At 50.0% G+C, this 15,816-nt stretch overlaps 3 protein-coding genes across 3 annotated transcripts; all 3 read right to left on the reverse strand.

Annotated features, from left to right (window-relative positions):
- Positions 1-796: 796 nt before the first annotated feature.
- Positions 797-2,210, reverse strand: EAH_00005360 (hypothetical protein, conserved; the record flags this gene model as incomplete). Its single annotated transcript, XM_013392832.1, has 4 exons — positions 797-1,225; positions 1,396-1,568; positions 1,748-1,864; positions 2,006-2,210. The coding sequence occupies 4 exons, from the start codon at positions 2,208-2,210 to the stop codon at positions 797-799; spliced, it is 924 nt and encodes a 307-aa protein (XP_013248286.1).
- Positions 2,211-5,931: 3,721 nt separating this feature from the next.
- Positions 5,932-10,480, reverse strand: EAH_00005370 (hypothetical protein, conserved; the record flags this gene model as incomplete). Its single annotated transcript, XM_013392833.1, has 10 exons — positions 5,932-6,085; positions 6,225-6,335; positions 6,602-6,780; positions 6,964-7,008; positions 7,474-7,674; positions 8,092-8,466; positions 8,633-8,752; positions 8,940-9,065; positions 9,766-9,998; positions 10,462-10,480. The coding sequence occupies 10 exons, from the start codon at positions 10,478-10,480 to the stop codon at positions 5,932-5,934; spliced, it is 1,563 nt and encodes a 520-aa protein (XP_013248287.1).
- Positions 10,481-12,671: 2,191 nt separating this feature from the next.
- Positions 12,672-14,978, reverse strand: EAH_00005380 (hypothetical protein, conserved; the record flags this gene model as incomplete). Its single annotated transcript, XM_013392834.1, has 6 exons — positions 12,672-12,752; positions 12,914-13,031; positions 13,210-13,415; positions 13,644-13,730; positions 14,318-14,469; positions 14,756-14,978. 6 exons carry the CDS (start codon positions 14,976-14,978, stop codon positions 12,672-12,674), a joined length of 867 nt encoding a protein of 288 aa, XP_013248288.1.
- Positions 14,979-15,816: the final 838 nt, after the last annotated feature.

Genomic DNA, 15,816 nt, shown 5'->3' on the forward strand with positions numbered 1-15,816 from the left:
TCTCATCCTGAACATGCGCTCTAAAGCGCCGTCTTGACTAAAGCAGGTTTGCTGTGAGCAATGCGAATGACACGGGCTTGTTGCAGGCAACGAAGCACAAAGTCCACCTCTACAAGCCCTTTCGTGGGAAGAAGAATCCGTCCGTAGCATCGTTTGTGTTTGTGGCTGCTCGCTCATGCTATTCGAGCGCAGAGGCAGGGAGGGTCTTGCCTCCTGTTCGCGGCAGAACGCTCCAGCAACTTTCTTTTCTCCTTGATGCTCTGCAGGGAACTTTGCTGGGCTCTGTGCAGTTTTCAGATCGCTGTGCTGAACGTTTTCTGTAGTGTGATGCGCAGCGCAAAGTTACAGCAGTCGTTCCTTTGTTCGCTATCCCACTGGCATGTCAGAACACATCTGTGGCAGCATTTGCCTTAGGGCGTTTCCACCTTCGTCAGGAAGCCGGCTTTCCCCATACCTGTTCTGCAGACCTCGCCTTTTGGTGAATGGCTCGTCATCCCGTGCGGCGACTGTTTCTGGCATTGATCTGAATAATGGGGCAGTGCGCATGCCATGGCTCACAGACGTTCCTTCGTGTGACTGAGTGTTTGTGCTTGTATATATATATATATATATATATATATATATGTCTGTGTGACACGCACACACACGCACGTATGCGTGTGTGTGTGTGTGTGTGTGTGTGTGTGTGTGTGTGTGTGTGTGTGTGTGTGTGCGTGTGTGTTTGTATTGAAAACGAAAGTTGAGTCAGGGAAAGCTTCAGGCTGTTCCTCATCAGCAAGCAGCAATAGGCAGTTAGTTAAGCAAATGTGCGGGCGAGAGCTGCAGACTTGCATTCTTCTATTGAGCACAATTCATCGCTTTCCGTCTTCGTCCCTTCACCCGCTTGTGTAGAGCAGAACTTATCCGATCCCTGCACAGCGGGTATTACCGTGGGAGGCGCAGGTGGCTCGCCATATCGATCTCGTCGAAAGCGGGCAATGAACCTTGAGTGACTTTCTGTTGTTTGGGATCTTGCTGCTACCTGTTCAGTTGCGTTCTGTTTTGCGCCTATCTCCGACAAACGCTTGAGGGGTGCCTCTGGGAATGTGCCTTCTCTGAGCGGCTGCCCATGAGCTTTGCTTGTTGCTTTTATTCCGTCACCAGCATGATGAGGATCAACAAGCCGCAGTAGAAATGCTTTTTCCTCGCGTTCCGTCCGCAGATGCGCATAAGCGGCATCAAGTGCCTGGAAATGCCCAGTTAATCAACGCGCATGACCTAGTTGTGGTTTGTGGGCAACTGACGTTATATGCTCACATCTGTGCAGTGTCAGCCGTCTGAGGTTTGGCCTCATTGAGCCCAATGCATTGCTAGGAACGAAGATGTACGAAGTGTTTTGTGAAGGCAAGTGCATACCAGTGCCGTGCGAGTTGCTTTTGCCTCAAAGCTCGCCTTTGATTTGCGCAGAACCTCAAGGCGTTGTGCAAGCTTCAGTAGCTCTTGCTGTTGCTTCTCGCTTTGCTGTTGAACCTGGATATGCTGCTGTCTTAGCTCCGTCAGCTCACTTTGCAGAATGCGTAGCTGTCGATCTGAGTGCATCATATAAAACGCAGCGCCCCCCCTCCAACATCACTGTGGGGCCGTAGTGTCGGTGCTTGCACGCTTGTCTTCGCGGTATCCTTGCATCTTTCCCAGCCAAAGCGTGCAATAATTGCGTGCTGTCAATGTGTTGGAATGCCCCTCTGTTCAATTTTGGCTCCTGTCGCACCCTTCGACCGCAATGCCATCCGCAGCCTTGAGCATTCGGCAGATTCGCTGGAGTCCTCCTTCAATTTCGTCTTTTCTCCCTCTTGCACCGACTCTGCGGAGCCTTGGCGCCTAGCCCCTGTAAAAAGCGCTGAGGCACGCAGTCTTCTTGCCGGCGATTGTCAGCATAAGCTGCTTATCTTTCATACACCAAATATGTAGTCTTTTCTGCGTATGATTTGCGACGTGCAAAAGCTGCCGTAGGTGAACATTGGAATACCTCTGCAAAGGGAGCTGCTGTGCCCAATGTTCTGAGGCGTTTTCGTTTTCAGTGCCCGAATCTCAGCCTGCTGCTGGCGCAGAAGCTGCTGCGCTTCTTCCAGTTGGTTCTGCAGCTCCTGCTTTGCCTTCTCGCTCGCAGCAATCTCGTCCTGAGCGGCATTTGCATCCTGTAGCCTGGCCGCCTCCATCGCCTCAAGCTGCATCACCGGCATATGCATGTACTTGTTGAAACGTTCGGAAAGGTTCAAAGCCGCCTTAGCAGGCCAACATGTCTCAACTCACCTCTTTAATTCTTTGGTTTGCTTGTTCTGCGGCGCGCAGAAGTTGTTCGTTGCGGCTGCGGTAAGCTGTACGTAACCACAGCGTGTGTGCGCAAGACACGCACTTTACAGCGTGCTTAGGGGGAGGGGCACCATCCAGTGTACGGAGCTTCTCAATCTTCAAGAACGATCTAGGGAAATCTGCAGGGCCTCAAAAACTTAAAAGCAGTAGATCCAGTCCCTTACAAGCAGCGAGCCGAACAAGTTGCATATGTTTTGCTTCCAGAATCCGGAGCTTCTGTTTCACGGGATGCTCAGCCTGCAGTGGATTGTCAAAGGACGCCACGGAAACATATATATATATATATATATATATATATATATATATTCATGAACGTGTACAGTATAAATACGAATATATATATATATATATATATATATATATATATGCATGTAAGCATACACATATGTAATATATATATATATATGTATATGTCTGCATGTATACATAGGTATTTACAAATGCGTTCTGCCACCCTCATTCACAGGCTTGTGGAAGCGGTAGTCAACAAGCGCTTCGCATATTGAGGCTGGCTCGTACATCCTACTGGCGATAATAAAAGCTTCTGGAGGAGTTGTGCAGAGTGCGTCCCCAGGTTCGCGCATGTAACCTCTCCCAGTGTCGGTGCAGTGGGTTTGTGGTTGCTATCGAACTCTCGCTGCATATTCTGCATGGCTTATGCTTCATCTCTGTGCGTCTCACTCCTGTTAGCTCTTTAGCAACTTTAGAAAGACCCGACTCCGACGCTCCCGCATCTGTGAGACCTCCGCGCTGGGAACTGCTGACAGGCCTGTGCGCCATCCCCTGCAATTGCCAACGGAAGGTGCGATCCCGCGAAGCGTCAGCTCATTTTGTGCATTTCTCGCGTTGTATCAGTTTTCTTAAATACATGGGCTTCCGTGGAACGTCGACGTGAGCCGGGCGTGGCGATCGCGCCTAAGTGCTCTATAAAACGCACCTACAGGAGTTCCTAGCGGCCTTTTGGAACAGTAGGATTAGGTTTATGGTTTAGGGACTAGGACCTTTGGGCTTTGGCTTTTAAGGTTTAGGGTTCAAGGTTCCGGGATTTATGGTAATTCTACTCATAGCGGCTGCTAGTCGTCTCTTACTAGGCTGTGGGATGCGGCCATTCGTAGGTAAGGCATAGGGAGGCATCACCTGTCACGACAGGCAGGAATGCTTCTGTTGCACGGTATTTTCTTTCAACTGTTGCGTCTCCTACCCTTCTTACTTTTTAGCCCAGCTAGCTGCTCTTCAGGAGGAAACTTTTTTTTGATTGTTTACATAAGTCCTTGCTCCTGGGGAGGAGTATTGGTGCCTCGGAACGTTAAGCCCTTGGCGTTTGTGCCGCAAGCGCACCCGTTCGTATCCTTTAGTAGCTCTCAATGTTGGCTTACCAGTAGCTAGTTCCGGCAGGCATGGTATGGAAGGCTTTCAAGCCTCCTCGGCAACGGGCAAACGGGCCAGCGGAACACAGCCAGGTGGAAGAATACGTCACTACTGTGTAAACCCTCCTTCTTGCTGTTAAGAGTTTAGTACGGCTGGTGCATGGCCATGGGTTCGGGACCGGTTAATATCACCCCGATCCGTACAAAAATTTCCGAGGTCGTCCCTGAGACTAGCAAGGAGACTTCTAGTTCTAAAGATGGCTGTAGAGATATCAGGGCCTGAGATCCACTGCAAATGGAGAGTCACGTCGAGAAGAAAAGTCGAAGAAATGCACAACGCGCACAGTACTTGGCTTCCCTCAGTAGGCGCCTTCTCCCGGGGAGTATGAAGCAATGGCCTTATTGCCCTTTTCAATATTGTGAGTTTGCTTTCAAAGCATTTTCAGCTTTTCCACCTCAGCTGAAATGCATGCAGCTCGGATTCGCCCGCGGACGCCCGTATGTGCCACGTGACCTGTGTTGAAAAGTCGCCCTAACGACAGCGCCGCCAAACCACCAATCATTGCTCATTTACATTCAAAATCGAAGTTTGTTTATAATTTCTGTCTTTTGATGCAATAAAACGCGGCATCTTCTCGGTTCCGCGTAGTCAGAATGCCGTGTGCGGAAACCTGATTTAAGGGACCCGAAAGGGACGACAGTAGAAATCTCAAGCACAGCCCGTGGCATTTGCAAATGCATGCCTCCTTAGCCCTCCTAGTTAAAACTGTAAGTGTTGTGTCAGGCACTAAATAAAGGAGTTGGTTCATCGGGACCTCCCTATGATGGAGTCCCCTGTGCTACCAGTGGTTTGGTCGTACTTCGTCGGCGTTGCTTGTGTGCATTTTTTACCTGCTTTTTGCTGTAGACAGCTGGAAGCAGATGAGCGTTTATAGGCAGTGGCAGTGGAATCGGGAAGAGGCGCACCTGCTCCACTTTGCCTCGACGTATGGGGCCTGCCAATCGACCAAATGCAAGGGTGTGTTGCTGCAACCGCCAGAGACGAACACTGAGACTTGGCACTTCAACGCCTAGCAAGCGAACTGCTCACATGACTGCCAACTTCTTTACAGAGTTAGCAACGCCGCAGTTGGGACGTAAAAGTATAAGAATAGGATTCCAATTTCCACCTTGTTCGACAATTTGCCGGTATAATGTACACTTTTTATTCCATTTCAACCTCGGTTACCTCCTCGGAATCCTTCTCCCTTGATGCAGTCGCAGTTAAGACGTGCCTCTGTGCACCTAGAATCCTGTGGTTGTGTATCACTTGGGACTTATCACTGCTATTGTGTGCACCGCCCTAGTGTGTAGCTTCACTATAAATATCTTCAAGAAATTCTATACGCCATGCTCAGGCGCCATAGTATATCAAGAACGCCCGTTATGGTTAGTACAATGCAAAAATCCCCGTCAAGCGACCAGTTTGGAAAGGCATTTTATTACCTTTCACAAAATGAATGCCAGCCCGCAACGCCAGGTGGAGTATACGACTTGATTAGTGGCCAACGATCTGAATGGTTGCTGGCATACAGCACATGTTCTTTCAGAAGTAGCGGAAATAAAGCTTAATCGGCCTAAATGCGCTGCAGTTAGAGGTTAACACCGTTGATAGAGCTAGGCAAGCACCCTAACAAGCTGAGAAGGTATGCACAAACAAAATGGCTCGAGTAAAATGTTTGCTTGACAAGCGAAGCGCCCTTCCATTCAACGCGCCGCCCAGTTTTAATAGAAATCAGGTCATGAAAACCAATTACCAGAAATAGATGGCCAGTTATGCCATGTCTGGCAGCAGCAGGATCTCCGCGCTATGGAGAAATGACAGGTTTAACATGCAAGGCTGCTAGGTAACACGCAGCCCTGAAGTCGAATGGCCACTGAAGCTGGGGAACGCACAACAGCTGCTCTGGAGAGGTTATTTTTCATTAGCGTCTCATAGAAGATACGAATAAATGGATGGCACCCTAGCAGCAGCGCCGTTGTACAGCGAACAGCGCCCGCAGCAGCACCACCGCCAGCGCTACCACTACCACCAACACCGGCAGTAGCACCACCACTAGCTCTGTTGTAGGAGAAGGGTAGCCATCACTGCCGAGCGAGGGACGTGGCCACTGCCTTCCTCCACAGCTCCATCCCTTCTCTCCAGCGTCTCATTATGGAGCGCTCTGCTCACACCTCACACACGTGCCCGCTTTGCATCTGTTAGCCGCTTCTGCATCGTTTGCTTCATAGGATTGCCAAGGCTGGCCAAAGGTGGAAACATACCAGCCGCAAGTAGCTCATCGAGGAGGTGATTGTATTCTGCCCTTTCTGCAACCTTCTTGCGGATCCTGCACAGGCCGCGCACAAACAAGGGCACCATATTCACGTTTCGAAAGATGGGACGCACTAACCGCCGTTTTCTCTGGTGAAAGCACGGTGGTAAAGTGAACTGACGCAGGTTCTCCGGGTGCAGCAGTGTTAGCCTACTTCGCTATGCGCAAGGCAAAGTCCTTCTCCAGTACCGACACTCTCTGTTGAACCTGTTCCTCAACAGTACGGGCCCAAGCTGCTTCAGCCTCAGCCCTCTCGGCAGACTCCCTCTACAAAACACACCTCTAAAACACCGTCTTTGGAGGACCGAGGCTGCTGCTTTGCTTTGCGAGAAAATGCATAGTGCTCAATCTACTTATCCTAGGGGAACGCGTACCTCTGCCTGAGCCTTGCAGGCAGTCAACTCAGCGTCCTTCTTCCTGCAGCATTCCTCTAGCTCCCTCTGAGTTAGCTGGAGGGACTGAACATTGCCAGAGACGCATATCTTGTTCGGCTTGACAAATTTAAGGCCGGTAATATCTGGCGACCCTCACTCAGGTAGGCCGAGCTGGATGCGGGGAGTTACCTGCAAAAGCTTTCTGCAGCTTGCAAGCTCCTGCTGATGGCGGCGTACTTCAAGGTTATCTCGCTGCCTTTTAGCTGCTTCGATTTCATGATGTCTTTTCACTTCTTCCAACTTCGTCTCGAGAGTTGCGCATTTTTCAGCCAAGTCCTACAGGGACAATACCGAGAGTAAGGCAGGTGAAGGCAAATGCCGTCGTTGAGGCCACGGCATCCAGCAACTGTAAATCAGCGTAAATGCAAGCGTGTGGCTGCAACAACAACCTTCTGTAACGTGAGGAGACGAAGAGATATGGCTTCCTTTTTTCTCCATCTAGTGGGCGAAAACGCTTACTTTTTCTTTTGCCGCTCCGTTTGCCGCAGCTAGAGCTGTCTGTTTCTGCACGCAGGGGAAGATAAAACTTCAAAATGTACACTAATAAGCGCACTTCATAGTTTAGCCAAGCGCACTGATTTCATTCCCAGTTAAGGTACTAAGCATTTCCTTTCGGGCCATTTGTGTGGATAAAGTAAGGGGTGACGCCATTGGTTCCTCAGAGGTCATAAAGGAGGAAGCTAAAGACGGGGCAGCTGGTGCTGAGCTTAAATACATCGCGAATACCCGTTAAAGTGCGAACCTAGCGTACTTTTGCTTCCTCCAGACGACAGCAAAGCTGCAGCCGAACCAGCAGAAGTCACATTCAGTGTTTAGTGTGTGTCTAGTAGTCCTTGGATAGAAGGGGCCTCCCTGCTCTTGGAGAGTATGGCAAGTGCGCAACGGCTTTTCGGCCTTTCCAACAAAGGCGAACGACGATGGCCAATGATCTACACAGGTTCCAAATGGTTGTCATTGCTGCTTGCGTACCTCTTCATTTCTCACTCGAGTCACATGTAATGCTCTTGTAGCCTCCATGAGCTGAGTTCGCAACTGCTTCTTCTTTGCCACTGCTGCCTCATGCTGCTGTTGCGCTCCTTGCAGTTGCACCCTCATCCGACTAAGTGCTTCTTTTTCGCTCGAATCTTTACGCATCAGCTCTTGCCTAAGTGCCTCCAAAGTAGCTTCTAGCTGCGCGCATGGAGTCAAAACGCCCAATTGTATAATCGAATTTTCTTGCTTGTGTGCAAACTAAGTCCGGCTGCCTTGATGCCCGCCAGTTTTGCACTTCCTCCGCAAATGACAGTACTGATGTGTTAGGCAGCAGCTTGGCCCCCTTCAGCATGGTTGCGCGAATAAGGATAACGAAGCTAGCCGCGAGAATCCTACTTCTTCGTTTAGGGTTTGTGTCCTCAGGAGGGCAGTTTCTTGGTTTTTCGACTGTTGCTCCATCGTTGCAATTGTCGATTCGAGTTCGGCAGTCTGCAATTGCTGTGACTCCTGCAAAACAAAGCATTTTGATGAGGAGCGAACTCATGAGCCTCTTGAAGCTGCCGCCAGTTTTCAAAAATGGCATCGCTCCCCGCTCATTCGCAGCCCTTGTCTTACTTTAAATATATCTGCCTGGCGCATCAGCTCTTGCACTTTGCTTGAAAGCATGGTGATTTCCTCTCGTGAGCTCCTTAGTTCCTCCTTCTGCCTCCAGTTTGACTCTTTCATGAGTTGAAGCTCTACCGACAACTGATTGTTGTACTCTGTTGCTGCATCCAGTTCCAGTTTGAGCTTCTGTTTCTCTGCTAGAGTTTCTGTAAGGTCCTGAAAATGCTTTTTCGAGTAGCACTCGAGTTCTTTTGCTATCTTGGCATTCTCGGCTTCTAGACGAGCTACATCTTCAAGGCGTCGTTGCGCCTCGTTTTCAAAGCGTCGCGCCTCCTCCATGGTTGCCCGCAACTGTTCAGCTTTCTGTGCGTCGCGCTGGTTAGCCTTGTGCAGCAAAACAGCCCCAAATAGAGGATCTCTACATGTAAATTAACTCCGACCGATGCGATTGTCGTTCATCCAAGACTTATGCGCTCATTTCATGGGGAGTTGAACAGGTTAGTAACCTTGCAGCATGACTAGCACTCTTACTCCCGGATCTAAAACTCACCGATCTAAGGTCAGTAGCAAGTGTGGCGATCTCATTGGCCTGACTCTCTATCTCATGCCTAAGGGCCTTCTCGTCCGCCAACGTCGTCTTCAATTGAAGCAGTGTTTCTGCGTGCTTCTCCTGAAGCACGCAGAAACACTCCTTGCGCAACAGAGCCATGTATTTGCAGATTGGCCGAAACGATTTGTAACTCTTCTAAAGTCTGTACCGCAGTATCCCTTTAAGCTTTGCGTGGATGACTTCAAGTTTACATTTTCTAGCGCCAACGGCAAACGCTGCTCCTTGGCAAAATTCAACGGAGCCTCACAGTTATCTCTTTAATTCGAGTTTCTTCAAGAACCATGCGTGCCCGCATCCGTTCGCATTCTATCTCAAACGGGAGAAGTCTCTTACGTTCATCCTCGAGCTTCAAAAAGTAAAGCATGATCCCACTCTATTGAACCAATGCAAAGTCCGTGCTGCAGGCGGTAAGCGAGCCCATGAGTGTTATTTCTAGTACCGTACCGAGACCACTGACCCAGCAGTTCCTTTCAGAGACATCTTGCAAAGTTCTTAATGCTTCCTGAGCCTCCTGGAGTTCCCGAAGAAGCTTCGCACTTTCCCGCTTCGCAATTTCGGCCTCCCGCTGAAGCAACATGGCCATCCTGCTATTGTGCTCTTACTCACCTTGGAGCAGCCTTTGGATTAACTATTACCAAGGCCCCTAAATCAGATAGTTCGCCAATTAGTGCACATTCAAATTATGGTAAAAGCACCTGTATTAGCAACAATTGCTTTTCCTTCTCAGTGAAGGCCTTTAGCTCGTCTTCCAAGCGCAGAATCTGCTCTCGGTCTAGAGTATGCATCTGCCTGCAACGTTCTAGCGAAGCCTGGGCTTGCTCGAAATCCTTTTCTACAACGCAAAGCTTTCCAATATGCTGCTGCAAGGATGCGATCTGCGCCTGTACAACGGGAAAGCTCAGCAGGCGCAACGTAACTTCGCTAGCTATCCTCATCGTGCCGCAGAGAATGAAGCACTGACGTTCCGAGTGCAAAACGCTAGACACTAGATTTTCCCTCAACCTAGGTTACTTCTTCAGCCCCATCTCGGGCTTTGAAGTTTCTAGTTTGCGTAAAGACGTTGGTACCCGTACCATCGCCTGCGTAAATTCTTGCCTCAGATGGCTGTTTTCCTTCATCAAGTCAATGCGGTCGCTCACTGCCAGCTCGGCCTCCGCTTTTGCCATAGAAAGCTGCTTCCGAGCAGCTGCAAGTTCCACAGCAGCTGAATCTGACGAAGCCCGAATTGCACCATACTGCTCAGAAAGCTTCGCAACTTCAGCCGTCTGCTGCAGGTACTGTTTTCGCACTGCCGAAAGTTCCTGCGCTGTAAACATTTAATTTGAACCCGGAGACTAAATGCAAGCGTATTTCGCGAGTGCATGTTTTGTATTCGGGCCAGATGAAGTTGATGGCCGGTTCCCAACTTGTGGCAGGGAGCACTTGCCTTGATCGGCGACGTCGCGAGAAAGAGTCCTATTTGACTCGCGCAAGGCTGCAAGCTGGTGTTCTAGCGTTTCCACTTGAGTGGCTGGGCGCATGCCATCGTCCGGAGCGTAGTGTGGGGCTTGAGCAGGACCATCTTGCGCAGTTGGCTGCAGAGACATTATTAGCAGCATTGACCTCCTTGCTGCTTTCTTCTCACCTTCCAGCGATGCGTTTATGGCCCAACTGCACGAGCTGGAACAACGCTCAGACTTACCGAGAGTGGCTGAAGAGTTCGTTGCCCAGCGTAGCCATGAGATGCTTCGCAGCGCATCGGATCCTGTAGTAGTGGGCTTCTTCTTGACCAATGTGTGAACTGCTCATGATCCCAGCTGGGTAACCGCAAGCTGTCAGCGTGGCCTACACGATAACGGGCCCTGGCAGAGGTGGCTCTGGCTGGCCTGGAAAAACCGTTTATATTCACCCAGCAGGCCTGTGGCTTTTCGCAGACGTCTGGGTAACAGTGCATTTCCGTAGAGACCGACTCAAACAAGCGGACTTGTATCAGCACATGTAGGAGCAAGCAGCATGTGGTACGGTACTGAAGCTAAGCGGCACTTTTGGGCCTATCGAAACGCCCAGTATGCAGACGCAAGTCTCCCAACGTGCAGCTGTTGGGATTTACATTTGTGCTTCAGAAAATTCCAATTGCCATTACGGGCATCCCGGGACTTCGTTGTGCGTGTGGAAAGTTTTCTGAAGCGAATTTTATTTTTCAAGGCGTTTCTCGCAATCAAAGCTAGGTATATGTTGGCACCTGCCACAATAATTCGACTGCTTCAGATCCAGTGGAACTCTACGTGTTTTCTGAAGGACGATGCAATAACCACTAGTCCATTCAGCCGCAAACTTCCTTACACGCAGGGCGACAGGCACTCCGCCCATTGCATTTTTTCTGATGCACTCCTGATGCGGAGGGCGGCAACTCTGCAAGGCACTAAGGGGCAACTACACACTGTAGTTCCACTTCCTTGGTTCCTGCCCTTTATCCAGCGCACCAACCCGTCTTCTTGGAGACCAACAGCACTGTCCGCCTCCACCAGAGCCCTCTCCAGTAGCCGCCAACTTGAGTAGCCTGGGGCCACATAAAACTTTATGATTCTACCTCTAATTTTTTAATAAACTGACGTTGTATAGTTGTTTTCCAGCAGAAGTTCGACCATTGCGGACGGCGGAATGCAGCACTGCTTCCCGCACAGGTTCACGAAGCTCTTCCCAACGATTATGCTTCTCCTGAAAATCACATGCCGCAGTTCCTTAAATGCGCTAATCAAATGTTCTGTCAATCAGACATTTCCGGAAGTAAGGTTTAAAGGCAACCAAGAGCTTATTTTCAGGTGTAATGCAATGTCGCATGATGATTCCTGCACACCTGAGCAGCGGCGCGCTATTCGGAAAAATACGGACCCTGAGGGCGCCTATCTCCTCAGGGATCAATATATGCGTACAATCTTAGCCAAGTCTGTGTATATCGAGCGAAGATATTCTTTTCCTCGAACCCTGAAGTTGCAGGGTTGTACGGGGTCACCGCACGGGTACCCGGGGCCCCGCAACGAGGCAAATCACAAGCACCCGTACCCCGCTCGAAACGCATCTGGCCTCACAGTATCTTAGGGCGTTTTATTTTTCCTTTTCAGCAATCTCAACACTTCCTATGTAGAATTCGTCATCTCCTCCTCTAAGCGCCTATTACCGTCGTTTCCAGTGCTCAGCATGCCGCTGCCTCTATAGCTCCACTTAGTCGCCCCACAAGAAGCAATTCCCAGCTGTACTCAAGCCTCCCTCTGTGCTCCTTCTGCATACTCTGTAGCAGATATACATGCATGCGTGTATATATATTCTGTAGAAGCCATCACGACCTTATGTGCTGCCATCGTCATAGTCCACATTCCAGAGTTGGTTTTTTGCATCACGGCAAGTTGCAACTTTCTTAGGGAGGAGCATTTACGGTTTCTACTGTCTTCCATTCATATTGAAAAAATATCTGCATCTGAGAATGCGCTTCATTCTTGATCAAGGGTGAAGAATCAAGTCTAAAGTCTCAACAGGCAAAAGACGCAGCAGTAGGGCCAGAACACTCTATTTGATCATAGACTTGGGTGCGGCGAACATGCTGGCAAGCGTGGCGCTGCTTCGCTGCTCTGTTCTAGTTCATGAATGCGCGGGTATGAGCACTTAGCCAAAGAAAATGGAAACGTGTCGCTGGGCTACCCGCCAGGCTGGAGCGGGGCACCCAAAAATCAGTTGTGTGTGTGCCCCCATTAAGAAGTTACTTCCAAGCGGAGCATTCAGCTGTTTCGGGCAAGTTACCGCAGAACTTCCTTGCGCAGCTACAAGCATAAACTTTGGGATGTGGGAACACTACAATGAACACAGTTGAATGCACACTGTTCACATATACCTTCAGGCGTTCCCCCCGGGAAAAAACCAATTGCCATTCACACAATATCCTGAGGCAGGAAGTCACGGAATATTCGTGGAGGACAGTGGCCACACTACTGCCTAGAAAAGATGTTTACGCAACGGCTGCGCCGCTTGCCAGCCCTCCGATACTCTGCAGGCCCCTTTGTAGAGCACTTGTATACTCGTTTATGGCCTGTAGAAACAGCTCAACGACTCGTATCGCTCTTTCATGCCCATCCACACCGCTTACCGCCGCGGGGAGTAATTTGTTGTAAGCCTTAGATGTCAAACGCAACTACATCGGATACAGTGCCCAGTGTCACGGTACACTGCTGAAAGGTTCCATGGTTGCACCTGTAGTATTTCATCGTCAGCCTCCTCACGAGCTCGCGTGGCAGCTGCAAGGCCCGCACGTAGCTCCTCGAGCTCTTCCTTGACGAAGGCATGGAACTGATCGCGAGGTTGGTCACCCCTGAGGCGCGGCACACAGAGTCGTGCGAGAAAGTGGGTAGGGAATTAGCCGTCTACCTCCCCGGCAGCAAGCCCACATGGAGATCCGTCGACGTAAGATAAAAAACTCATTGTTTCTACTGTCGCTTTGAGGTTTTGACTGTTTCAGTGCAATTGTCGCAAGAAATTGGCAGCCCCACCTGAGCAGCACGGCAATATCCCTTTTGAGGGATGAAACTTGCTGGTGACGCGCCGCGATTTCACTCTCAATTTTTACGTCCAAATTCTTGACGAGTTCTTCGAGCTTCTCCCCTGCTGCATCTTCCCTCGCATTCCTCGAGCGTATTTCAGCTTCGAACGCCGCACGTATGGCCTTGCAGCGAGCCATCAGCTCTGCGGCATCCCGCTGAAGACGAAACGTAGTCCAGCAACGGCGCTCCTAAAATGATATTAATATTTTCCATGGTAACCTTATTGGAAAAAAATGAGTTAGTCGTTGAGTAAGGGCTTGTGTTAAAAAAAAGACAAACCACACAATTAGGTGCACGCAGAAGGCCAGCAAACAAAAGCTAAATTAGTTGGAATACACTGTCGAGGCCGCTGCGTCTGCTGTTCATAGGACGGGCTGCCCGACTGAGATTTTTGCAGCTTGCTCCCCTTTAAGGCTGGACAGCCCTTGCTCCAATTCCTCGCAGCGCGTTATGAGATGGTCGAGGGCACCCTGAAGCCATCAAGAACAGCATTCCCAGAACAAACAGGCGTATCAGCACAGGGAATACGCTAGAAATGTCACTGACAAGGGGTGTTGAGGCTACTGGCAACAGCATGGTGTGTAACGAAGAAAAAATTCCAGCTGTAGCATCTGCGGTGAAATGTCTTTCTTCAGCATTCGTAGTCCATGTGGGATGCGAGTGCTAGCTTACCGTCAAATGGCCTATGTGTCTGCCTATTTTTGATTGCAACCTCTCTAGCATTTCTGCTGCCATCTTCCCTGCCGCCTTCTCAAGCACTTTGTTGGCTTCTCCCCTTCCTCGTGTTTCTGCTGCTACTCCGCTCTCAATCGCTTGTACTGCTTGGCGAATTTGCTAAGCACAGCAAAATTTAGGACTGCCGAGTGCACGTGCGTGTATGGACTCTTTGCAGAACATATATTGCTTGAAATGTAGCCTGTGTCTCATCTGCTTACAGTCCCTAGTGGCGCCTCCCCTTCTTGCTGCCACTACCCTCATGTAAGCACTAAGAGACGAGTCATTCGCAGCGCCATTACGCACTCCTAGCACAATTACCGTCGGTAGGAAACCCGCATACCCTGTATCGTTCTGCTTCGAGCAAGCGCCTCCTCCTTGTATCCTCTGCAATGGAGGACTTAAACCCTGCGAATCTATCTCCCACGCTTGCGAGTTGCAGCCGCAACTTCTCGGAGCACGGTTCTACACCACCAGGCGCAGACAGCACCACGCCTATGAGAGACCAGCAACCCAGCAGTAGCCCATTGCACGCTCTACTTACCAGCTCACCCTAGTACAAACTCTGGTACGATATTTCTTTTAATAGCTTCTCTAAAGTAAGGCAGAATACACCGGCCAATTAGGTCTCGCCACATCAACTGGCCTCGCCGGTAGAGAGGACTCGTCTGTAGGCGAATGCATTTCGCCTTTTCCACTAAACCGGCAGCCAGTCTCTATGCAGTGCCACCCAGTGATTCCATAGACTGCTGGTAATCCACTCGCTTACATCACGACTCACCTCCACAATCCAGGGTGGAGGCCCGGCAGCAATGCAGCACGCCGGCAGAGGTATGTGGGTCTAAACCGGCACTGACGAGACCATTCTGGTGGATGGGTACACCAGCAAATATGCATCTTTCTCGTAGATGAGTAGACAGTCTGCCCACAGGTGGCGAAGATGGCGTCCGACGCTCCGTCACGCTGAGGCCTTTCACACAAGAAGTTGCAAGGGCTTGTCTCATGGTGGCTCCTGTAGATTTTATGTGTAGTTCACTCACGGAGGACATATCAGAAAATTGAAAGGGACCCGAAAGTGAAGGCCGCAGAGAGGCAACCCAGATTCTGCTGCCCTGCAGTTGCAATCGCGAGGCAAGCAACTCCGCGCAAATCGATTTGGGTCTCCCTCTCCACTCAGTATGGTATAGGAGCTGCCTATCCACTCTAGAGAAGCATATTCAGCTGAAGTGGAGCTTAGACGAAGGGGAACGAACAAAATCCGAGGACTTTATAATACGACGAAAAGTGAGACTGTCCCGGCGTCGTGCACAGTAGGCAGCGACTTCGAGAACAAATCTGGATCAAAACTGCCCTGTCGAAACTTCCCTAAGTTTATAATATACGCCTCTAGAACCAATGCCATATATTCACCACATATTTCAGCTCGTGCAGAACGATGCAGCGGGAAGCCCCCAGCTCAGCTCATGCATATTCCTGGTGTCACTGTTGCGCGTTGAGGCACTATGGAAACACCGCAAAGAAAAGGCTTGCTATCATTTTCCCCCCTTCTTTCTTTTGAAATGAACTGAATCCTTACCTTACAGCTCAAACTTTTTGCGTCGCATAGAAGAAACAGCTCGCACGGGGCACTAGTCTGGCAAGCCTCGTGGGCCGCTTTCAAATATCTGCGAGATTTCCAAGTGTAGATCTCAGTTCTTATTTTCTCGACTGCTTTTGGTTGCTGTATAGTGGGTCACAAAGATGTGCACTGTGGGCCAGCAGCACCCATGTCCTTGCAGAACGGTACTTCGTGTGCAGCATCACCGCTTTCAACCAGGTCAATTCCAGACCTTTGCCTGGCAA

This window comes from Eimeria acervulina, genomic scaffold, assembly GCF_000499425.1.
Source record: "Eimeria acervulina Houghton genomic scaffold, Eah_scaff22, whole genome shotgun sequence".
NCBI lineage: Eukaryota > Apicomplexa > Conoidasida > Eucoccidiorida > Eimeriidae > Eimeria > Eimeria acervulina.